Source organism: Ipomoea nil, unplaced genomic scaffold (genome assembly GCF_001879475.1).
Source record: "Ipomoea nil cultivar Tokyo-kokei standard unplaced genomic scaffold, Asagao_1.1 scaffold1237, whole genome shotgun sequence".
NCBI lineage: Eukaryota > Viridiplantae > Streptophyta > Magnoliopsida > Solanales > Convolvulaceae > Ipomoea > Ipomoea nil.
This window is the reverse complement of record NW_017617665.1, coordinates 1595175-1621293: the sequence shown is the minus strand read 5'-3', so window position 1 is coordinate 1621293 and position 26119 is coordinate 1595175. Positions and strand designations below refer to the sequence as shown.

Sequence of the window (26119 nt, the reverse complement as noted above, 5' to 3'; positions counted from 1 at the left end):
TAGCCTTTTTGAAGTTGCAAAAAGCTAATTAACCAAACATTTATATTGATATTTTAACTAAATCAAATAATTAATAGTGATCAAATAAGCCAAAATTGGCCTGTAAGCAATTTTTTACCAAACATGGCCAATATCTTTTAAACTATTTATCATTTACTATTACTATGTTAGGAAAAGGGAGTTCAATAAATAAATAAGATTCGAGAGTGACTTCTTCACAATTCATCTTGTTGGTCCAAAAAAAGTTGTCTACATCCAAAGTGCATAGAGAAACATCATAGGAGAAAAAAAAGAGATTATTTCATATTGACAGATGTACATAGCTGAATGCATGAGTAAAGACAATCAGTCACCTCTATAAGTAAAAACCTGCATTCATGTATATCACTACCATCTATTCTGCCTGGATCTCTCATATCATCACCTCTCACAATTCCACTATAGAATTTCATTTCATTGTTAACTGGGTAACCTTAAACTAGAATGAGGACACCAAAATTGTTGTCATAACCATAGCAGCAGCAGTGAAGCCGAGGTTGCTAACAGCGAGAAACACAACCCTCGAGCTCTGAATCCCTGAAACATTGAATGTTTGCAGAACGGGTTAAGTTCATAACTCGACGTAGTGTAGAGAAGTAACAGAAGCTTAAAAAGATCAGTAATATAAACCGTTGTATCAGAAAGCAACATGACTATTTTGTTTCGAGAATAACAGAAGCTTAATGGTATATTTGGGGTGAAAGGTCAGCTATATATAGCGCTTAGAATCAATATCGGAAACACAAACCTATACCTAATGCCCCAAACGAATCGAACAGAACACTGAAAGAAATTATGAAGAACCCAACATTTAATCAATCCAGCTCTTCAAACCAAAAAAGCCTCCTAGAAACTTGAAAACTTCAACTCTTGAAATGAAATGGAAACGGAAACTAAAAAATAAGTTCACTAAGTTTCTAGCGATGTCAAGAGCCATCAAATAGGGAAAACTTACCTCAGCTCTTATTGCATAAGGCCACATAAGATATCCCGAGATATTTCACATTTTATCAACAAAAATGTAGGCTTAATTAACAGCACTTCTAAAAGGAAAATCTGTTGAGAATCTTCGTGGCATTAACACATCACACAACTTGCCAAGAAAGTATACTTAAATGTGTTTCCTGATACATTGAACTACACCAATGATAAAACGGAAGGAATCCCAATAACTTCTGCTAGTTAATTTCAAGGATTAGTTATAAAAAAGAAATATTTCTCTGCAAGACATGTCCGGGTTATCTTAAAATCACTTAAAGTTGAAGTTTCTACCTGATATTTCGATTATGTTAAATTCAAAAGATACTCCACAATAAAGAAATGGGGCAAACACGATTGGACCATAAATTATACTCGTAGCTAAACAAGTAAACAATTATTCATTTGACACTCCTCCTAAATGTGGTGATGTTAGGATTCATTACTAAATACTTATTCAGCTGATACTCCTCGATAAAGAATGAGGTAATGTTAGAGTTCATTAGAAGTCTTTTAAGTGAGGCATATCTAATGCAATGTATCTGTTAGATATGAATAGGCATGGAAGATAGACAAGCATGGAAATTACACCGGTCAACTCGCCTTAGTGAGTAGGTTCTGCCCTGGTATGTTTTGTGGAGTTTTGGGTTGTTGATATTCTGCACTTAGGGTTTGCGATTATTTCCTGGGTTGAACTTGAACATGGCAGAAGGGTATAATAGTCGAGGTGGAGGTGGTCGCCATCGAGGACGTGGTGGAGGAGAACGTGTAGGACCAAGGGTATGTTTCAATTGTGGAGAGCCAGGTCATTTCAGAAACCAATGTCCTAAACCACCCAGGCACCAAAGATTTGCTAACACAACCTCGGGGTCTGAAGGACATATAGTGGTTATGATAGATGAGGAGTTAGCAGTGTTCAATCAACTGAAGGTGTCTTCTTCTACGCAGTCTCCATCCCAGTTTCCATCCAATCAACCGCCTTTTTCTACAACCCTTGTCCAAACAGGTAATCCTGTTGCATGTGTTTCTTCTTCGTCTACACAGTGGGTCATTGACTCTGGAGCTAGTGACCATATGACAGGTAATTCTAATGTTTTCTCCATAACAACAGGCAAGTCAAGACATTATCTTAAAAGAATTTTCCATTAAATTTACACGGTTAGAAAAAAGCTCCATGCCCACTATGATACAACCATTAGTAAGTGCCCCATATATTAATCCAGTCATAATATCTCCTCCCCTCCCTCAATAAAGAAAGAAACATGCATGTACTTTACAAACAAAACCTAGCCTTTAATCTTGCAAGATTAGAGATAGCAGAATTAAAAGTCGAGAGACAAAATCGGCATCATACCTTCAAAGACAAAAGCGAAGACACTGCAGATGAATCTTCCAATCCATGAAAACCAATATCATAAGAGATGCTCCCATCAGCTTTGAACAACCCATAGTTCCTCTCAGATGTTGGGCCTGGCTTCGAATCCTCGTTAAACAGTGCAAAAATGTATGCCTTCAAAACATGTTTTGGCCTCATTGGAGTTCCTTTCCTCTTTGCAAGTCTTTTCCGCAAATTATAATTGAATGTCCTAGCATTGTCAGCTGTGGCAGCAGGTTCATTCTGGTCCCCACGAGACGCCCAGCCTGTCTCTGTTATTATAACTTCCATCTTTTTAAACCCAGCATCCTCCAGTGCTGCATAGGTCGCATCGATCTGTGCATCGAGCAAATTATCATAATGAAGATGAGTTGCATTATCATAAATCCCATCATTGGACTTAAAGAGAGCATAGTTAATATGAATCTTGTCTGGGTTGTATGTGTAGGCCAAGAATGGGTAGGCATTTAAACAGAACGGTGATCCTATCTCGGAGAAGAACTCCAAAAGTGGCTTCATGAGCTGGGAAACATCCTCTCTAAAAATACACGACGAGGGTGGGTATGAATTATTGAAAACGCCCTGCGAGTGTGCAGTTGTTATCTGAATATTATCGCTTATCCCTAGCTTCTTCGTGGCGTTGTGTATATTCTTTACAGCGTTCAACAAAGAAGTTGATAGTTCGTAATCACTCCCGGCCAAAATTTCATTGCCAACAGCAATCCCAACAATGTTTGTATCGGGCAGGAAAGCATTCACGTTATCTTTCACCCAATTCAGCGCGTGATCTGCATTAGCACTCACATCCTTCACTTCGCCATTAGTAAGCCCAACCACCAACTCAAGTCCAGTCCCCGTAAAGGCCTTGATGACACTGTGATCTGAATCATAAATTCTAACATTCTTAATCTTTGCTGCTCTAAGGAGTTTAACAACTTTATCTGGTGAAGGGATGTTATCCGCTAGTCTTCCATAATTAATCCCATAAGTTCCCGTGAACGCTCTTGCTGTTTGTTGAGCTGAAAATAAGGAAGACAGGAAGAACATACCATTATATCATCCCGTTACGAAATAAGCACCAGACATAAAATGATGCCAAAATGCTTCTTGATAAAAAAAGATACCAAAAAGGGCAATTAGACAAGATTTGCTTTCAAGGCAAGCAACACATACTAGAAATGTGCATCCATAGACAAAACAAATACCATTACACTAAAATAACTGGAATTTTTGCCTCCCCAAGATCCTAAAGTCACAAACTTTGAGTTGACCAATCAACCCAACCAAGAAAATTCACATTTGATACTTTGATGCATGAAAACTTTTAACATAAAAGATGAGGAATATATGTGTTTACTGATATAAGCTAAGAGATTTTTGGCTTTCACCATACAAGATGAGGAATGTTTTTACTAATAAAGAAGGTAGTTCACATCTCACAAGCTATACTTTAACCCAAGTTCTTTAATCAAGTGGTACTTCCCACAACAACAAAAGTTTCAGTAGCTCAAACCAACTTTAATTTCATCAAATTGGAGATAGCTAATTCTAAGTTAAAGTAGTAAGACATACAGAAAGTGAAGAATTTTCCTTTTTGGTTAAAATTCAAAAAGAAATCCCAAAATTTTGAATAGGCAAGAAAGGAAAACCCAAAGTCAATGAAGCAAAACAGTAATCACCCATGATCCAATACCAGTTTAGTTCACAGAATCATCACAGCAGTTGAGAATCAAACATGAAACCCATCAAAAGACAGAGTGAAGGAGATTTAAATTTTAAATTTTAAATTTTAAATTTTAAAACCATAGATTTGAAAGAGCAATGACCTATGAACTATCCAAAACACAGGCAGTAAAAGTTACCCTGATGGTTGAGGAGGATGAAGAGCAGAAGGATGGATCGGAGACACTTTAGCGGGATCCCCATCCCTCCGAAGCTAAAACGACGCCGTTGTGTCCCTCCGATGACACCCACGTTTTCTTTCTTTCTTTCTTGCTTTCTTTATCTCTGTCCACTACCCTCTGCCAAGATGATCATTAAAGCCAGGTACTTTACATGGCAAACGCAATAAATTTCCGGGTTTTCCTCAACACAAGTACAAGTGTAGCAAGGGCAAGGAAACAAAGAAAAGATAGAGAGTTTCTTCTTTTTATTCTCCCCCTCGAATTCTTGAATGTGGTGGTCCACGGCGGCAGAGAAGGGCGGTTTTGGGCCGGGGGTTTCTTGGGTTGGGTTTTAGGCGGTCGTTTTCCAGGGGAGGGTTTAGAATATGGAGTGAGAGAGCGTAAGAGGTGTAAAGATTCTGCCTTTGGAGTGTGAGAGTTATAAATAATAGTGTATGAGTGTTCTTGTTGAGAGTTCATTGGGTTAAGTTTGCTTTTGTCTCAGAGTGTGAACACATTGACTGCACCATCAAAGAAAGAGAGTTTGATTGGAAGTTTGGTATGTTGCCAAAATTGCTATCCTAATTCTTTCACAACTTCCTTAAGTTTATTGACTAATATAGATATCTAGTTTAAATATACTCCGTAATATTTTTCTTTTATTATTGTATTCAAAATTTAGAAATGATAGCGACTAGGGTCTAGGGTAATAATGGTTTAATTTTTTTTTGAAATTTCTTTTAGTATTATTGACGGATGATTTTATTGGGACCGGGTCCACTATAAATCCAGTATATAAATACAGAACGGGGTTAAGAAGGTAGTAGCTTTATGATCCAGGGTGCTAGGTTCAAAATAATACGTACAAAGCTCAAGATACAGGTCCAGAATGACGACAAGTACAAAGATCATGGCCCAAGGAATGGGCTAGCCCAAAATAATACGTACAAAGTCCGAGGTAAGTCCAAAATGACGGCCCAAGGAATGGGCTATGGTTAACTATGCCACTAATAGGAATTAAACCCAAGTAGAGGGGTTGAGAGTACGAGATCAAAACCGCTAGACCGCAGTGCGTGTCGTGTCTTTGTTGCCCTGTGTTAAGAATCCAAACCCCCTATTTATAGCATGCTCCCCCTATCTTCTGTCGTCCACGTGTACGCCATCGGATCGACACCCCCTGGCAAGCGCCACCTGTTCCACGTAGCACCGCTACACCCGCTATTTCCTCCAAGCCCCCTAGGCCGGCACACCCCACTTCCTGTGTTCATCGGAGCATACGTCCGCTCGGGAATCGCATCAGAACGTCGTGCTACCCCGCGCGAGGGCACTGGCAGTCACATACTGTCGCCCCCACGCGAGGGGGCGCTGAACCTGCGCGCCCTCGCCGACGACCTCCTCCGGCCACCGGCGCCGGCCACCTTCCTGGCGGTACCCCCACACCATCGACTTGCTCCCCCTTGGGTCCATCTACGGCCCCATAACTCTAACCCAACAAGTTTTTAACTCATGCCCAATATTGTCATCAGACTATTACAATGTAGTATCTATTCTATAATTTCTTAAACTACTGCATCCCAAAGAATCAATACACCAACACCGGGGTTTAATTATTTTTTTAATTTGAACTCAATGTATTTGAAATTATTCAAATATGTTTCATACCCAAATGAATACTATTCGTACTCATACTCGTCTCTAACCCATTTCACATTACCCATCAGATTTTCGGATATGTCCCAAACTCATTTGGTATATTTTGAACTAGAGAAAATTTCAATTTTGGTCACACGACTATAGGGGCTTTGTTAATTTCAGCACCTAACTTTCAAAAGTATCAATTTAGTACCTTGAGTATGTAATTTTTCTCAATTTTAGTCATTCCGGCCAATTTACTGATCAAATTCCACCGGAAAAATTAATAGGCACAAAACTGAGGGGCAAATAAGTCTTTTCCTGAGCACAAAACTTGTGTACAGCCGGAAAACCATTTCTCGCCGGAAAAAAATGGGCAGTTCAGAGTGCCATGTAGCGGTGCTAGCCTTCCCGTTCGCCACCCACGCGGCCCCTCTACTGAGCCTCGTGGAGCAGCTCTCCGCCGCCTTTCCAAGCGCACGGTTTTCTTTCTTCAACAATCACGACTCAAACTCCGGTCTGTTCAGAGGGCGGAACCCGGGCGCCGGGAACGTGAAGGCGTACGACGTGTGGGATGGGACTGTGGCAGGCGAGGCATTGGTCACCCACGAGGAGTTCATCATGGCGATGCCGGGTAATTACGTGAAGGCCATAGCGGAAGCGGAGGCGGAAACAGGGACCAAATTTGGGTGTTTCTTGACGGATGCGTTTCTGTGGTTCGGCGGTGACTTGGCGGCGGAAAGAGGCGGCGTTCCTTGGATCGTTCTTTGGACCGCCGGAGCTTGCTCAATTTCCGCTCACTTGTATACCGATTTTGTCCGTAGTTTAGTCGTCGCCACTCCAACCGCAAATGGTTTTCCGGCTGTACACAAGTTTTGTGCTCAGGAAAAGACTTATTTGCCCCTCAGTTTTGTGCCTATTAATTTTTCCGGTGGAATTTGATCAGTAAATTGGCCGGAATGACTAAAATTGAGAAAAATTACATACTCAAGGTACTAAATTGATACTTTTGAAAGTTAGGTGCTGAAATTAACAAAGCCCCTATAGTCGTGTGACCAAAATTGAAATTTTCTCTTTTGAACTATAAATAATATATAAAAAGAAAAATGACACTTTTAGGGGTCGTTTAACAAACTGGAAAAATGGAAAATTTTCTGGAAAAACAGAAAATTGGAGAAGTGGAAAAATGGAAAATGGAAAACTTGTTTACTAAAATCTATTCTCTAATTGCCTAACTCTTCTCCATTTTTCCACTTCATGTACATTTTTGGAGAAAGCAAATTTGGATATCTCCAAATGGAAGAATGGAAAAAAAAATGGGTGAACAGTAACTTTGGCCAATATGTCGTTGGTTCGAACCCTGTCTTGCTCTTTGTTTTGAATTTTTCTCCTTTAGCTTTCCGCCTCTTCACCTTCAGTTTCTTGACTTTCTTCCCAGTTCATAATAATATTATTAATGCTTCAGTTTTTCCCCTCTTTTTCAGATTATTATTATTATTATTATTATTATTATTATTGCTTCAGGTTTCCCCCTTCTTCAGAAGATTATTATTATTATTATTATTATTATTATTATTATTATTATTATTATTATTATTATTATTATTATTATTGTAGAAATGTAAAAATGATATATGAGATGATTGTATTTAATAAAAACAAAAAGTTAGAGAAATGAAGAACTAGAGGAATGGGGAATGAAAATTAGAAAATTGGAGAAATGGAAAACTGGAGAAATGGAGAAGGAAAATTGGAGAAATGGAGAAATGGAAAACTGGAAATGGAAAAACAGAGAAATGAAGTAAACGACCCCTTAGTCTTTCAATTATAGTAAAATAGCTTACTTAGCCCCTCAATTATTGGGGGCATCTACATTTAGTCTCTCAATTATATCTTGGTGGCCAACATAGTCCCTTAGTGTCAAAATTTGTTAAGGAAAATATCTTGGTAATAGATATAGTCCTTCAAATCTGTCATTCAAAGGACTATATATCCTCTATCGATATAATAATTGAAGGACTAACACTAGAGACTTCAATAATTGAAAGATTAAGTTATTTCATGCTAACTCGAGGGCTAAAAGTATAAATTTTTTTAATATAAAATAAGGAAAATGACACTTTTTCTCTCCAAGTTATATATTTATAGCATTTTTTCCTCCTCAATTATTTATGTAAGCACATTAGTCCCCTCAATTATTTTAAAAGTGGTAATTTTTCCCCATAATATATTAAATTGACGTTTCTACCCTTAAAGTAAACATTTTATTTATTTTACTTCTCCAACAAATTATTGCGTATATGTAGCGATTACCACAGTTCGGTTCGAACTGAACCAGACACTATAGCAAGCGAATTAAAAGTTTTCGGTTATGATTCAGATCTAGAACGCAATATTTGGATTTCAATTTATTAAATTTAAGAATAAAAAAAACTGGATCATGAACCGTGAACTGGCGGTTCCGAATCCGGTTCGCGATTTTGAACCGTCTTTATTTTAAAATAGTCTAAATTCAACAATAAATGTATTTTATTTTTTCAGTTCGGAACATGAACCGGTCATTCCGGTTCGCGATTTTAATAAACTCTAAATATTGTGTTTTGATTATAAATTGTAATTGGAATATTTTGGTTTGGTTGCTATAGTATCTGTTTGGTTTGAACCAAATTATAGTATTAATTTGTTGGAGAAGAAAAATAAATAAAATATTTATTTTAAGAGTAAATATGTCCATTTAACATTTCAGGGGGAAAAAGAGCCACTTCTATAATTTAGGGGGAAAAAGTGCTATAAGTATATAACTCGGGGGGGAAAAGTGTCATTTTCCCTATAAAATATTATATACAAACTATCATGTTTTGAGTTTTTAATGCTATCCAAACTTTTTATAGATACAGAGTATTTATTTATAGGGAAAAGTGTCAAATTAGCCTTCTAAGTCAAGTGGATACTGCAATTGGGTCCCCTAAGTGAAAAAAGCTCCATTCAAATCCCCTAAACCTGTAAAATTATTCAATTAAGTCCAATATGACTTGTTTAACATGTTAAATCGATATGGTGTTGACACGTGTCTTTCGTATTTTATGTTTTTAAATAAATACTTTTTATTTATTAAAAATATTATTTTTTATTAATTAATTAATTAATTAAAATAATAATAATACTTTTAAAATTTTTTAAAAAAAAAAAAAAAAAAACATCCACCTGACAGCCGGTGGTTGTCTTCTTTCTTCACGGACAGCCGTGACCGTCCGGCCACGGCCGTCTAAGGAAGACGGCCAGACGTCCATGGCCGCCTTCCTTAGACGACCGTGAAGAAGGAAGATAGTCACTAACTGTCCAGTGCAAACATCTGGTGGCTGTTTTTTTTTTTAATTGTTAATTATTATTACTATTTTAATTATTAATTTATAATAAATAATATTTTTAATAAATAAAAAACATTTGTTTTAAAAAATAAAATAAGAAGGACACGTGTCAACACCATATCGATTTAACTTGGTAAACAAGTCATATTGGACTTAATTGAACAATTTTACCGGTTTAGGGGATTTGAATGGAGTTTTTTTTCACTTAAGAGACCCAATTGCACTATCCACTTGACTTAGGAGGCCAATTTGACACTTTTCTCATATTTATATATCTGAACTCATTTTAAGGGTATTTATTAAAAATTATAGTTACTATTTGAGAATGTACATTAGATAAATTTTGTTCACAAGTAATAGGTATCAAATTATACAAGAATAAATCATACTATGAATGCTCTCTGTGGCATATTGATTGAGAAGTTGTTGGATGTTTGTCATCACTTGTTAAATTAAGAGATGCAATTGTGGGACCATTAAGTGCAATTATTATGCTTGACATGTTACCATTGCATAAGAAGTAAGGAAGTCATCTCTTCTTTCCACCATCTTTGTAAATTGTTCTAGTGAAGCAATAATTATTCTACCTTCTATTAATAATATAATTGTTTTTTCGAGTTTTAGTGAATTTGATTGCTTTTTAAAAGAAAATTTAGCTCAAATCTTTTTAAAATGATGTATCATTTCTAATTTTGTAATTGTATTAGAAGTATGTTTTATCAACTATTTACTCCAAATTCCTAGGTTTATATTATTCTGAATGAATTAGAACATATGTTAATCAAGAATAAAAATTAGAGTAAAAAATAAATGTATCAAAATAGGTTTGCGGTGATTAAGTATGTGGAGTATGATTCTCGTACCAAAATGTCATTAGTTTGATTTTTATCACACTTTTATTTATCATATTTATCGCATAAGATCTTTCTAATGTAATTGTGAATTTTTTTTTATCACAAAAGTAATATATATATATATATATATATATATATATATATATATATATATATATATATATATATATATATATATATATATATATATATATATATATATATATATATTCTATATGAATTTTAATTTTAATTAAAGGAATAAGATTTGAAATTACATATAGAATAGGGAAAGTGACACTTTTTTTCCCTGTGTTATTTACTAATAGCACATTTTCCCCCTGTGTTGTTTATGTAACCATTTTATCCCCTCAATTATTTTTGAAGTGGCTATTTTTTCCCCTCTATGTTAAGTAAGTGTTAGGGATGTTAAATATGAGGGTAAAAATGGCATTTCACTTATTATTATTATTATTATTATTATTATTAATGGACGACCCCACCCAACGCCCTAATATACTGCAGTACTCCACGCCTAAAATGCACAGTTATATTGCAAACCAAATTGGTTTGCAATATAACTGTGCATTTTAGGCGTGGAGTACTGCAGTATATTAGGGCGTTGGGTGGGGTCGTCCATTAATAATAATAATAATAATAATAATAATAATAATAATAATAATAATAAGTCCCACCCAACGCCCTAATATACTGCAGTACTCCACGACTAAAATGCAAAGTTATATTGCAAACCAAATTCATTACTAAATAATAATAATAATAATAATAATAATAATAATAATAATAATAATAATAATAAGTGAAATGTCATTTTTACTCTCATATTTAACATCCCTAACACTTATTTAACGGAGAGGGAGAAAATAGCTACTTTAAAAACAATTGAGGGGGATAAAGTGGTTACATAAACAACACAGGAAAAAAATGTGCTATTAGTAAACAACATAGGGGAAAAAGCGTCATTTTCCCTATAGAATAACTCATTTATTTATTAGTCACGTAACAAAGGGTCATATCATATGACATCAGAGCCTCAGAGGGATACAAATTTGAATGGTGGGCTTTGGGCGTGAGCTCAATTATCTAAGAAAGCGCGTGGGACCTATTCATTATATCAAAATAAAAACCAACAATAAACTTTGACCAGCCTCGCCTACCACTGTCGGATTTGGTACGGCATGACGAGGAAAGCCGTGTATCAGTGTACCCTACTACTAAGGGCTCGTTTGGTTCACGGAATGTTAGATTACCTTAGAGAATATTAGATTATTGGGAATGTTAGATTCCTGTGTTTGGTTAAAATTGAGGTATGTAATATAATCATGTTTGTTTTAGGGTTATCTTTTATACACACACTATAATATTCTTAACATATTTTTATATATTTTAATAAATTTAAAAATTAAAATAAATAAATAAGATAACGGTATCATATATAATTACATGATTTTAGAATATTAATTAAAATCTTGAACTTGAGAAACAAAATTATTTTATATGCTAACATAACATAATAAAAATAAAAAATATATAATTACAATATATAGAAAGGGAGGCAAATCCTCTTTCCAAACCAATGTGGGACAAAAGCTCACTCTTTCCCTTCATTTTCCAACTCAAATGGGTCTACTTTGAGAATCAATATCTCATTCACCCATTATCCGTTTTGAGCGTACAATATATCAATCTCTTCGTCTCACTATGAAGAACCCGAATCCACTTTGACCCGACCCAAATCGGAAGTGGACCCCACTGATAATTGTACCACAAAATAGCCACTTAACATGCCATTTTAAGCTATTTTTTCCAACAATCCCCCACATGAATGAAAAATTGATTTTCAGAGTATTTTGAAATCGGAAACAACTGTGTTCAAACGGTCGATCCCTGCATAGGATAGGTAGGGAGTCACTATACCCTTTGAACCTTCCCTTGTGAAGACATGTTTACTCTACTGGCTGTACGGTAGAACGCGATGTCTTTGAACCAACTGGTGTTTGTGTAGACGATGACATATCTCACACAGGAACCTCCCAACCATGCTCTGTTCTCACGAGTGTGCCCGTTTTGGTCGTGGGTCACCGTTCTTGGTTCTGCAAGAGTTTCTAAAGAATTGTGCCCACCAATTCTCCTTTGAAGCGACCCTCACTTCTCTCTTACATATGTGATTCTTTCTCGAGTTCCCGCATACCCAAGAATCATTAAAGCATCAACATGCTAGCCTCATGCGAGAGTCACTGTTTTAACGAGGAGTGGTAGGGAGTCCGAGACCCCCACAGTGATGCGCTCCGTTCCATAATTTAGTTGTCCCATTGAACCTAGGTGCCAGCTAGGTTGGGTATCCACTATAGAACTTTTTAGTCCAAGGGCATTAGACCCATTCCTCGTGCCAACTTCTCCACAACTTCTTTGCCTAACCCTTTGGTCAGCGGATCCGCTATATTGTCTTTTGACTTTACCTAGTCAATCGAGACAACACCAGTTGTGAGCAGTTGTCTAATGGTATTATGTCTCCGACGCATATGTCTAGACTTACCATTATACATATGACTCTGTACTCTCCCAATTGTGGCTTGACTATCGCAATGCACACATATTGGAGGTACTGGTCTTTCCCAATTAGGAATATCCTCTAGAAAATGGCGTAGCCATTCAGCCTCTTCACAACCTTTGTCCAAGGCTATCAGCACAAATTCCATCGTGGATCTAGCTATCACGGTTTGCTTAGAGGATTTCCACGCAACGGCTGCACCGGCTAGTGTAAATACGTAGCCACTCGTGGACTTAGAGTCCTTAATATCAGATATCCAGTTCGCGTCACTATACCCTTCAAGTACAGCGGGATATCTCACGTAGTGCAGTCCAAGATCACGAGTATACCTCAAGTATCTCATAACCTTTACTATTGCCTTCCAGTGCATAGCACTGGGGTTACTTGTATATCTACTGAGTTTACTAACCGCAAAGGCAATATCCGGCCTAGTATAGCTCATAAGATACATCAAACTACCAATAACCCGAGCATATTCTACTTGTGAAATACCTTCTCCGTGGTTCTTGGTTAGATGAACGTTTGTATCAAACGGTGTTCTAGCCAATTGACCATCATCCTTGTTAAATTTCTCAAGGATTTTGTCAATATAATGTGATTGGCTCAACACAAGACCATCAGGTCTTCTAATGATTCTAATCCCAAGGATTAAATCAGCCAAACCCATATCCTTCATGTCAAATCTCGCATTTAACATGTTTTTGGTAGACTTGATCATCCGATCATTACTACAAACGATGAGAATATCATCGACATATAAACAAAGAATGACGTAGCCGTCTATCGTTTCCTTAACGTAGACACATTTGTCACTTTCGTTTATTCTAAACCCGTTAGTTAACATCGCATGGTCAAACTTCTCGTGCCACTGCTTATGCACTTGTTTCAAACCATAGAGCGATTTAACCAACTTACACAATTTTCTTTCTTGGTCTGGAACCACAAACCCTTCGGGTTGTTCCATATAGATTTCCTCATCTAATTCGCCGTTTAGGAAAGAGGTTTTCACATCCATTTGGTGAACTTCCAAGTTCCGCAACGCGGCTATGGCAATTATCATCCTAATGGAGTTTATTCTCGTCACGGGAGAATACGTGTCGAAGTAATCAAGGCCCTCGCGTTGTCTGTAACCCTTGATTACAAGCCTAGCCTTATACTTCTCAATGGTACCGTCAGGTTTCATCTTCCTTTTAAAGACCCACTTGGATCCTAAGGATTTACTACCCGGAGGAAGATCAACAAGTTCCCAAGTGTGATTCTGTATAATAGAATCCACCTCACTTTTTATAGCCTCTTTCCACATTGGTCCTTCCGTAGAAGTCACGACTTCTACATATGTTCGAGACTCATTCTCTATCAAACAAGATAGAAAATCGGGTTCGTTTTCTAATAAAAAAGTTAGAGTACCCGAATCGTACTCTAACAAGTAAGTTAGAAAATCGGGACCGAATAATTTTCCAACTCTCGCCTGCTTACTACGTCCCGGCTCAAGCTCGGGTTCTTTCTCAGATTCCCCACAATCATTATCCATAGTTTTGTCAAACGTTCGTTTTGACGTACTTGGTCCCTCGTTGGACCTACAAGGAAATATATTTTCAAAGAAATATGCATTCCTTGATTCTATTATCGTGTTCTCATGTACGTCCAGATTATGAGACTCGTATACTAAGCACCGATAAGCACTACTATTATGTGCATAGACAATAAAGATACAGTCCACCGTCTTAGGACCTATCTTTACTCTCTTAGGTGTTGGCACCAAAACTTTGGCAAGACACCCCCACACTTTCAGGTACTGGTAGGAAGGTTTCCTACCGTTCCACAGCTCATAAGGAGTCTTATCGAGCATCTTGCGGGGTACCTTATTTAAAAGGTAATTACTTGTCAAAATCGCCTCATCCCACGCATCTTGAGGTAAGCCCGGACTTATAAGCATCGCATTCATCATGTATTTCAATGTACGATTCTTTCGTTCGGCAACACCGATAGATTGAGGTGAGTAAGGTGCCGTACGCTCGTGTATGATACCTACACTTGCACAGAAGTCACTAATCGGTGCTTCGTACTCACCACCTCTATCGCTTCTAACCTTCTTAATTCTCCGATTAAGTTGGTTTTCCACTTCATTCTTATAAAGAATGAATTTATCAACGGCTTCATCTTTGCTTTTAAGCAAATACACATAGCAGTATCGTGTGCTATCATTGATAAACGTGATAAATACTTATTACCACATCTCATTTGTATCGATCTAAAATTGCACAAATCGCTATGGATTAATTCTAGTGGTTCAGTTTCCCTTTCAATCGATTTGAAAGGTACTTTCGTTAGTTTTGCCTCAACACAAATTTCATACTTGTTATTTGTGTCAATTTGAAAGTTAGGAATATGGTCCATGCTAATTAATCTACGCATAGAATTAAAATTAACATGACCTAGTCTACCATGCCACAAATTGGAAGACTCAAGCAAGTAAACGGAATTAACTTTGCTTTTATTGATAACAAGAATTACACTGAGCTTAAAAATCCCATCAGTTACAAATCCTTTACCAACAAACATTCCTAACTTAGACAAAACAACCTTGTCTGACTCGAACACCATGCGAAAGCCATGCTTGTTCAACAGAGAGCCAGACACAAGATTCTTCCTCAGCTCCGGAACATATAGCACGTTGTTCAACGTCAGTTCCTTCCCGGAAGTCATCTTCAGAACCACCTTGCTCATGCCTTCCACAGCAGACTGAGCAGAGTTTCCCATCCACAACTTTTCACCATCAACGGTCTCAAAGGTGTTGAACATCTCTCGGTTGCAACATAAATGCCTAGTTGCACCCGTGTCGATGAACCATTCACGAGGGTTAGAGCCCACGATGTTCACCTTGGTCACCATAGCCGAAAGGCTAATCTCGACCTCCTTCTGGCTGCTATCTCCAACAACATTAGCTTCAGAACTCTTGTTCTTCTTCCTTGGAGCCTTGCATTCAGACGCTCTGTGGCCAGGCGTGCCACAATTGTAGCATTCGCCAAGAAACTTGTTCTTAGTAACACCACCTTTCGGACCTAGCTTTCGCTTGTCCTTCTTGTTCCTCTTGGAGCTTTTACCGTGCTCCACAACGTTGGCCTTAGCGCCAACAACGATAGGAACTTTCTTATCATTCGTCCTGTTCCCCTCCTCAATCCTGAGTCGCTGGATCAGGTCTTCCAGGTTCATCTCCTTTCGCTTATGCTTAAGGTAGTTCTTGAAGTCCTTCCAACCTGGAGGCAACAAGTAGATCACATATCCCACTTGGAAGGCTTCACTTAGCACCATTCCCTCGTCACGGATCTCGTCGAAGATTAATTGCAAATCTTCTACCTGACTTAGCACGAACTTTGAATCAACCATTTTGAAGTCGAGGAATCGGCCAACCACAAATTTCTTTGAGCCGGCATCCTCACTTTGGTATTTATGATCCAAAGCTTCCCACAACGCTTTTGATGTGCTAATCTTTCGATATACAACATATAGCGTGTCACACAATCCGTTCAGGATGTAGTTTCGGCAAAGGAAGTCCAAGTCCTTCCAATAGCCAACTGCCATCACGGATTGTGCATCTTGTTCCTTCAACTCAGGAACACTCTCGGACAAGAACATTGCCAAGCCGAGAGTTGCTAGGTAGAATAACATCTTTTGTTGCCACATCTTGAAGTTCGACCCAACACCGGTGAACTTCTCCGGCTTTTCAGCCGATCCACTCGGTACCGAAGGTACCCGAGTCATGGGAATATATCCCTCGGTGCTCCTACCGTCTTGTGAACCAATGTTCACTGGTGTAGCTTGGGAATTAGCAACATTGTTGCCGTTTCCTCCATTGTTGTCCGCAACAACATTATCCTCCCCATCGATTGGCAGTACGGGATGCTCCATTTTCTTCAAGGAAATTCGGAGAAGACCACCAACGGGAAAACAAGGAATAAAGTTTTAAGACTGTTGGAATCGTTGGTAGAAAACAAATAATAATCCAATAAAATAAGATTATTATTTTCCTGGAAAAAAAAAGTGAAGAAAAGATGGAGAATTTGGCTAGTGTTTGGTGTTGGTTTTTTTTTTGCAAGAGTCAAGCGATCACTCTTTCCTTAAAACCTTATTTGTCACCTCCCAAAAGTGCTAAGAGAGTTGTGGCCTAGACTTCCCAGGATAAAACTTGCTATGATTCAATGTTTGAGCACTCAAACAAGGAATCCGGCGAACAAAGCAAGATTATGAACACAGTAGGCTTAAGAAAGAGTAGAAGCAAAGAGTTTTGAGGCTGGAAAATAAACTTTCTTGTTGTTGTGTAAAATCTCTACTGCCCAACTCCTTCTTATATAGGGGTGGGAGATTAAATAGCTTTTAATAGGCACTTAAGGGCACCCCCCACCTTCCTGTAACAGCAACCATTAACATGTGTTTCAATTCAAAAAATTAAAATTGGAATTAATTCAAAGAATTAATTCCGTAACAGCTGAATTGACCACCCAACGGTCACAACAAGACAGGTTCGTGCAGGCCAAAACTGGAAGTTTCGACCACCAGGCCGAAACCTTCAATTACGGTGATGCATGTTGTGGCCGAAACCTGAAACTTAACTATGTTTCGGCCACTAAGCCGAGAATGTTCTTCTCGCGAAACCATCAGTTTCTTTCGTGCTCTCAGTGGATGTGTCGGAAAATTTCTGGACGACATTCATGCCGGCGCACACGAGCTCGAGCTTGAGTCAAGCCTTTTCGATCTCGTTTCTAGTTGGAAAACTACGAGCATAGAAAAGTGAGACGAGTTGGAACTTTTTTTTTTTTTTTTTTTTTTTTTTTTTTTTTTTTTTTGCGGTTGCCTCCTCAAAGGTTCCCCTCGGGTGCGGGGCCGGCTCATCAGACTGTCGGTATGGGGCCAGCTCATCAAATTGTTGGCGCGAGTTCGACTCATTAAAGTGCCTGTGTGGGGTCGGCCCATCAAAGTGGCAGCGCGGGGTCGGCTCATCAAAGTGCCAGCGCGGGGTCAGCTCATCAAAGTGCCGGCGCGGGATGGGGCTGGCTCATCAGACTGATAACGTGTAGAGCAAAGTACTGATAACGTGTTGTATACCACCTCCGATTCTCCTTACGAATATGTAGAGCAAAGTACTAATAACGTGTTGTATAATATAAACACAATAAGGAGAAGAAGGAATAGAGAATGGAGAGGGAAAACCAATCATCTTATTCATCTCCACATCATCATATAAGGTGTGTCCATTACAAAGGATATAAATATACATAATGAGCAATCAAAGCATCCGTTACATCCGTTACAAATGATGTCCACTAAATATGTTTATAACAAATTGAAGTTTTTTGTGGGCAAATTATGCTGTGCATCCGTATGCACCATGCATGGTGCATACGGATGCAAAAACGACGTCGTTTTAATAAAACGCGTGTCTCCCCTTAAAAAAAATCAGGTTCGATTCCCAGCAACAACATATGAACTATAATTCCATAATCGATGAACTATAATTCCATAATCGATGAACTATAATTACATAATCGATGAACTATAATTCCATAATCTAATCTATGAACTAAAAATTCCAGAATGAATGAACAAATTTCAGAATCGATGAACTACAGTTCCATAATCGATGAACTATAATTCCATAATCAATGAACTATAATTCCATAATCTATGAACTAAAATTCCAGAATGAATGAACAATATAATGTTGTTGATGGGAATCGAACCTGAATTTTTTTTTAAAGGGAAGACGCACGTTTTTTAATAAAACGACGTCGTTTTGGCATCCGTATGCATCATGCATGGTGCATACGGATGCACAGCATAACTATCGTTTTTTGTGAGTCTTTGGATGGGTTGGATGAGACAAAAGAGATAAAAATGAATTAAGATTAATTTAAATTTTTATGCTCCACGTAATAAATAAATAAATAAAAGACGGTCGTGCATTAGGATGGCCGCCAACCATGAAAACTTTTTGTTTTTTTGTTTTTGTTTTTGTTTTTGTTTGTTTTTTGTTTGTTTGTTTTTTTGTTTGTTTTTTTGTTTTTGTTTTTGTTTTTGTTTTTGTTTTTGTTTTTTTTTTTTTTTTTTTAATTTTCCTAACATGAGTCCCATTAAAACCCCAAAATGGGATTGAGCTATTAAGGTAGTTGTTATGCATAGATTATTTTCAGAGTTAATTTCATTTTTTTTTTTTTGTCTTAGATTTATAGGTGACAGTTCACTCAGTTTTATTTTTTTTTTTAATTTTTTAATCAGAACATCTATTTTGGTCCTAGTATTATTATGACATAACCAATTATGGTCCTCTATCAACAAAATCGTTGACATTTCATTAAATTGAAGGGACATTTTGAACTTTTAAGTACAAAATGGTTGACCCATTATATTTTTTATGTTTATTTTCTGAAAAAAATTCATAATTAAAGAGCGAAATGCCCTTGTATTTAACGAAATTTCAACATTTTTTTTATAGAGGACCAAAATTGGTCATGTCACAATAATACTATGTCAAAAAATGAATGTTCGGATAAATAAAAAAACTAACAGGGCGTTTGGTTGGAGGAAATTTAAATTCCCTTCCCACCTAATTCCAACGACCACTTAATTTCTTAGTTTGGTTGGAAGGAATTGCAATTTCCTCATTTTCATGGAATTAAAATCGCATGCCCCACCCCCCTCCCCCGAGATTTTAATTCCATGAATTTTAGGAAGAAAAAAGATAATCATGACACAAAATTACCCCTCACTTTTTTTTTTTTTAACTTAAAATTGATGCCGGCAACAATCATAGGCATTTTAGACTTTATACTACTTATTATTCCCTTTCAATTCCCATGTATACCAAACATTGGAATTAAAATTTTCAGTAATTATATTTCTATAAACCAAACACTGGAATTTAAATTCTCACTTTATTTCAAGTAATTCATCCCCCATGAAATTACAATTCCTTTTTCACGTAATTCTCCCTTCCAATCAAATGCCCCGTAAAAGTACGTAGATTGTCATCTATAAATCTAAAACCAAAAATGAAATTAAGTCGTTGAGCCAAGAATAGGATACTCTCTAATGACACTACGTTTCGCACTCTACTATATTTTATAACTTTTGACCATAATTTTTTCAAAAAAAAAAAAAAAAAATCAATTACAAATAATTTAAAATCGACCGATAGCGTGTTCTAATTTCGATCTCTTTTGTGGGATGTGAAAGCAATATGCACATACACAATAAAGTTGGATCAAGAAAGTACAATATATATATAGATCAAGAAAGTACAAAAAAAAAAAAAAATATATATATATATATATATATATATATATATATATATATAGAATAAAACAAAGGAATACACACATATATATGTATATAAAGGAATTTGATCACTGACACACCACATTGAAAGTCGAAACTTTGACAGAAAAGTTGTCAAAATAGATATAATGCTTAGTGACTACAACAATGTTTTTTTTTTTTTTTTTTTGAGAACAGTGACTACAACAATGTTGAAAGCTAAGTATGTTGTAAATTGTAATATACACATACAATCATCATCACAAAGATTCTTGGAGCTCCAGTTGGCACTTTTTTTTTTTTTTTTTTTTTTTTTTTTTTAATGACAATCCATATTTCTTAACTTCAACCGATTATATCATGGATCTCCATAAATCCACCTTAATGTCCATGAAGGAAGTACAATCGTTACGATGTACAACCCCACTGCATGGTGCACACGGTTGCAAAACGACGCCGTTTCATTTTAAAAAATAATAATCCTGTTCGGATTGTCGTTAACAGCGTTAGGCGGTTTCCTTTCGTATTCAAACAGTAGGATATATTCATAATTTTATAACTATATATCCAGAATTACATAACTATATATTCATAATTTGACAATAGTACATTTAGAAATAATAACTACACATTCATAATTTCATATCTATATATTCATAATTTCACAACTAGACATTCATAATTACATAACTCCATATTCAGAATTCTTAAAATGCTTGTTCACAGAGAACTATATCCATAATTGCATAACTACATATCCATTATTCCAAAACTATATATCCATAACTTCATACCTATATATCCATAACTTCATAACTATATATTCAGACTTGCATAACTATATATTTATAATTACACGTCGATTGGAGTTTTTGTAAAAAAAAAAATAATAATAAAAATTATTTGATTGGTCGAGTTAAACGGTGCTACTAATGGCACCGTTACTCCATCATAGTAAAACGATGTCATTTTGCATGGTGCATACGGTTGCACGGCATAATTTGCGAAGGAAGTAAATCCCTGTTGAGCATATAATATATAAACATAAATGTAAAATCCAACTATCATCTTAAACTTTTAGTTGAGATAGAACACATGCTTCAATTTGGTATCAGAGCCAACTCCATGCCAAAGGTCATGGATCGAATCTCCGCATCACCCGATAAAAAATAGACTGCGGTCCATGTGTTGTTTGGAACCCATCAAAAAGTAATCGGCCCACACATATGAGGAGGCATATTACGTTGAGCATATATAATATATAAAAATAAATGTGCAATCCAAGTATTAGCTTAGAGTTCTCCCACCATTTATACATCACTTCTACTCACAATAATTAAGTCTTTATTACCACTGCAAAACTAAATGTTGATTAGTCGAATACTTTATTTTAATACTAACAAAAGTTAAATTAAAGCAAGAAAGTATGGTTTTCAAAAAAAAAAACTAAAAAAAAAAAAAAGAAGAAAAACAAAAACAAGAAAGTATGTAACATACTTCAAAGGGGGGGTTTTTATCATCCAGGCTGGCTTTGATTACAATTTTTTCCCCTGCAGATAACCTTTTAGAGCTAAATATTCAATTTAAAGTACTAAACAATCTAATTAAGTAATTACTTCAAAAGTAACCAACATTATTAATGTGGAATTAATATATACACATAGGCTCTGTTTGGCAGAGCTTATTTAGGAGCTTATAACTTATTTTAAGCTACTAATAAGCTATAAGCTCTGTTTGGTAATGTTCCCAAAATAAGCTCCTAGTTTAAAATAAGAGCTTATTTTGGAACGCTACCTTAGGTAGCGTTTCAAAATAAGCTCCTAGCTTCCTAACTTTTTTTTCCATCTTTATCCTTATTATTTTAAAGAAATAACATAATTTACCCTTCTCAATTAAAACTCTTTTCTCTTCTCATTTATCCACAACTTTCACCGCAATTATTATTATTATTATTATTATTATTATTATTATTATTATTATTTTGAGATTTGCAACAATATTGCTACTCCATTATGAGATGCTAGATCAGGATTATGCTAATAGTTTTATTTCAAAATGTTATTTGTTTTAAAGACAAAATGTTAAATTTTAATATGTAAACAAACTAATTTAAATTTTAAGAAGATGTTCTTTTTAGTCTTTTTACATTTATCAGCTTATCAAAAAGCTAATTTTACCAAACACTTTCAAGCATAACAGCTCTTCAATTTTCAGCTCCGAGCTTATAGCTTTTCAGCTTTCAGCTCCTTTTCAGCTTTCGGCTCCTAGCTTATAGCTTTTCAGCTAGGTTTGCCAAACAGAGCCATAGGCTCGATTTGGCAAAGCTTATTTAGGAGCTTATAGCTTATTTTAAGCTACTAATAAGCTATAAGCTCGGTTTGGTAATGTTCCCAAAATAAGCTCCTAGCTTAAAATAAGAGCTTATTTTGAAATGCTACTTTAGGTAGCGTTTCAAAATAAGCTCCTAGCTTCCTAACTTTTTTTTTTCCATATTTATCCTTATTATTTTAAAATAATGACATAATTTACCCTTCCCAATTAAAACTCTTTTCTCTTCTCCTTTATCCGTAACTTTCACCGCAAATATTATTATTATTATTATTATTATTATTATTATTATTATTATTATTATTATTATTATTATTATTATTATTATTATTATTATTATGAGATTCACAACAATATTGCTACTTCATTATGAGATGCTAGATCATGATTATGTTAATAGTTTTATTTCAAAATGTTAATTTTTTAAAGACAAAATGTTAAATTTTAATATGTAAACAAACTAATTTAAATTTTATGAAGATGTCCTTTTTAGTCTTTTTACATTTATCAACTTATCAAAAAGCTAATTTTACCAAACACTTTCAATCATAACAGCTCTTTAGTTTTTAGCTCCGAGCTTATAGCTTTTCAGCTTTCAGCTCATTTTCAGCTTTCAGCTCTTAGCTTATAGCTTTTCAACTAGGTTTGCCAAACAGAGCCATAATGTAATATCGATGAAGATTAAATGAACCATGAAAAATTAAAAAATGTAATTCTAACCGGGCCATCATTAAGTACTAAAGCTTAACCAGAGGAAAAATAGAATTAGTTTTAGTATATATATATATATATATATATATATATATATATATATATATATATATATATATATCAAACTAATTTATTTTTATTCACTTGATCTAAAAATAAATTAAAATTTGATATGTTTAAATTAATTTGTCGTATAAAAAATAAATAATTTAAAGGTGTAAATTAGCTGCACCGAATTTCTAGATGAGGGAAATGTGTATTTATTACCTAAGGGTATGTACTGGTAAACATTACTCCTGTGTTATAATTTGCAAACCATATAGAAAAAGTAAATTTTAATAGAAAATTTATGTGGGTTAGACTTGTTGGAGAGGAATGACCTCTAATGTTAAGCAGATAGGACATTGAAAATAAGTGGATAACATATCTTTTTATATGTGATTGAATTGCAATAAATTAAAGTAGACCAAAATCCATTTGAGGAATGTACGTGGGATTACAGTATCGATCATGTTTCTCTTGCCTTAACATAGAAGGTACCGTTTTCAGATGCAGTGACAAAAGCAATCTCACAAATTTAAACTAATTGTTAATTATTGGCCTGTTTGATAAAATAATTAGCTTATAGACTAATATTAATTTAGTTTATTTGATCACTATTAGTTGTTTGACTTGGTTTAAAAATCAATATAAGTGTTTGGTTAATTAGCTTTTTGTACTCCAAAATGTTAAAATTCAAAAATTTACTCAAAATAACTTTTTCAATTAGGTTTTTGAGAAAAGAAATTATACCGAACAACTATCAGCTAACAGCTAATTTACCAAACATCTTTTTACAATCAACTAATATTATCAATTAGTTATACCCTCTAATTAACCCAATCAACTAACAGCTAACAACCATTTACCAAACAAGGCGATTGTATCATGCATGTAACAATTTAACATGCATGCAATCATAGATGAACCACGTAATAGATCAAATACTTCAAAACAATAATGTTGCTCCAAATTTTACTTCATAATTCATGGTGTTTATTTATAAGTAAAAATTTATTTATTAATCAAATATTTTTTAAAAAATCAAAACATGTAAGGAGGTAAAAATTAGTGGGTAAAATCATGAAGGGAATGTAACATTTCTCAATACTATGGTAGAGGTCGAATTTCCCAATTTGATTCTATTTAATAAATTAAGTTCCTTATTAAAGTTTTATACGGAGTAATAAATTAGAAAGGTTAAAAAGTTTCAACTTTCAATTATTTTATTTTATTTTACTTTTTTCCTTTTCTGGTGCCAAGGAATGGGAAGAAAGTGCAACATGACACTTTCAAAAGCATTTCATGCATATAATATATATATATATATATATATATATATATATATATATATATATATATATATATATTATTATAAGGAAGGGGGATACCCTACATATACACACTATTGCCTCAATTAAGGTTTGAACCTTACACCTCCCACTTAAGGGAGCAATCCGATACTAGTGGACTACAAGCCACTTGATCATGCATATAATATATAGAATCCTTAAACCTCCTCGCTTTAATTTATATTTTACTAAAAAAAGTAAGGAATATTTATACAAATCTAATAATAGCCGATAAAGCTAGGCACATAACCAAGTGGCTTGTGGTCTAGTGGTACCCGGTTGCTCTCTTAAGTGGGAAGTGATAGGTTCAAACTATACTTGGTTCATATTATTTTGATTTTAGTATTTTTTTTTATTATTACAATCTAACCTACACATAATATCTGTTCAACATGATAATGCCAACATCCTTTATTGACTATTCACAGTTATAGTGTTCATTTGCTTGAGCTAAATATTCCAATTTGTAATATATAAGTTTCAACCGAAACTTAAGTGCCCCTTATTGCTTATGTCTCGGTGGAGAATATAAATTGTGAGATGTGCTTTAACTATAGCTTTCAGTTCTTTAAAACAATGCCAAATCAATACCTATTTTTTAGTTCTTATAGGATCCAAACCTCGCACATTACAGCTGCTAGTCAAGCAAAATTTATGAACTTATTTTGAATTAAGTTAGTTGACCAGTTAAGTTATGTTCGAAGACATTAATTTATGTATTTCATTCGAACTAAATATTCAATTATTTTGAACCCAAACACAAAAAAAAAATATAATGAAAAACTTCAATAATTTTGATCTATATAATATTGCACATTAATTAGTCTCTGGCATGCCAAATCACTCCTGCTTAAAAAAAAAAAAAATTCATCTATAAAAATTAAAAGTTAATTAATATATAGAAAATAAAGTTACTGGAGATAATTAAAAATAATAACAATAAAATGAGAGGTCATGAAACTTTTGTTGGATGTCAGCAAAAGCAAAAGCAGTGTCATATATATATATATATATATATATATATATATATATATATATATATATATATATATATATGGATTGTTGCTGAAAAAGAAAGGAATTAGGGTCAAATAGGCCATTTAATTGTGCACTCAATTATAATTAGGTCATCGAATTAAAAAAAAATGTAATTGGGTCCTTAAACAACACAAACTCATGTAATTCAATCAAAAAATGACATGTTTACCTGGAAAGACGGTTACCGAATTTAAAAATATTTTTAAATAATTTTAAATAAAAAATCTAAAATTAAAAAAAAAAAATACTACGTCGTCTTCGCCGGAGACGAAGAAGTCTTCTTGTCTCCGGTAGAGACAAAGGTGGCTTCGTCTCAGGCCATCTCCATGGCCGGGGAGACGGCCCAAGACGAAGCCGCCACTTGTCTCCGCAGGCAACTCTCAGGGCGTCTCCATGGCTGAGGAGACGGCTCAAGACAAAGCCACCCCTTCGTCTCCGCCGGAGACGAAGTTTTTTTTTTTTTTTTAATTATTAAAAAAATATTTTTAAATCCGGTAACCGTCTTTTCAGGTAAACAAGTCAATTTGAATTGAATTGCATGAATTTGCGTTGTTCAGGGACCGAATTATATTCTTTTTGAGTTCGATGGCTCAATTGCAATTTGGTGCGCAGTTGAGTGGTCTATTTGACCCTGATTCCAAAAAGAAATATGATCTTTAA

The 26119-nt window shown here is 35.1% G+C and overlaps 2 protein-coding genes across 3 annotated transcripts; one reads left to right on the top strand and one right to left on the bottom strand.

Moving 5' to 3' along the window:
• Positions 1–278: 278 nt before the first annotated feature.
• On the bottom strand, positions 279–12960 carry LOC109184016 (glucan endo-1,3-beta-glucosidase 11-like). 2 transcript variants are annotated; one of them, XM_019334047.1, is made up of 4 exons: positions 12956–12960; positions 4255–4383; positions 2372–3411; positions 279–576 (listed from the first exon to the last, which is right to left on the bottom strand). In XM_019334047.1, exons 2-4 carry the CDS (start codon positions 4316–4318, stop codon positions 505–507), a joined length of 1176 nt encoding a protein of 391 aa, XP_019189592.1. In that variant the 5' UTR covers positions 4319–4383; positions 12956–12960; the 3' UTR covers positions 279–504. The 2 variants fall into 2 exon arrangements, with proteins under 2 accessions (XP_019189592.1, XP_019189591.1); XM_019334046.1 differs by lacking the exon at positions 12956–12960 and having other exon boundaries at positions 4255–4748.
• LOC109183950 (UDP-glycosyltransferase 78D2-like) lies at positions 6245–26119 on the top strand. The gene is made up of 4 exons (XM_019333978.1): positions 6245–6760; positions 9801–9803; positions 17474–17477; positions 26017–26119. Exons 1-4 carry the CDS (start codon positions 6280–6282, stop codon positions 26117–26119), a joined length of 591 nt encoding a protein of 196 aa, XP_019189523.1. The 5' UTR covers positions 6245–6279.

Coding starts and splice junctions, on each gene's coding strand:
- LOC109184016 (XM_019334047.1), bottom strand. CDS start 4,318: ATGGGGATCCCGCTAAAGTGTCTCCGATCCATCCTTCTGCTCTTCATC. Junction 3,412..4,254: donor CATCCTCCTCAACCATCAGG/GTAACTTTTACT, acceptor CCTTATTTTCAG/CTCAACAAACAGCAAGAGCG. Junction 577..2,371: donor CTTCGCTTTTGTCTTTGAAG/GTATGATGCCGA, acceptor TCAATGTTTCAG/GGATTCAGAGCTCGAGGGTT.
- LOC109183950 (XM_019333978.1), top strand. CDS start 6,280: ATGGGCAGTTCAGAGTGCCATGTAGCGGTGCTAGCCTTCCCGTTCGCC.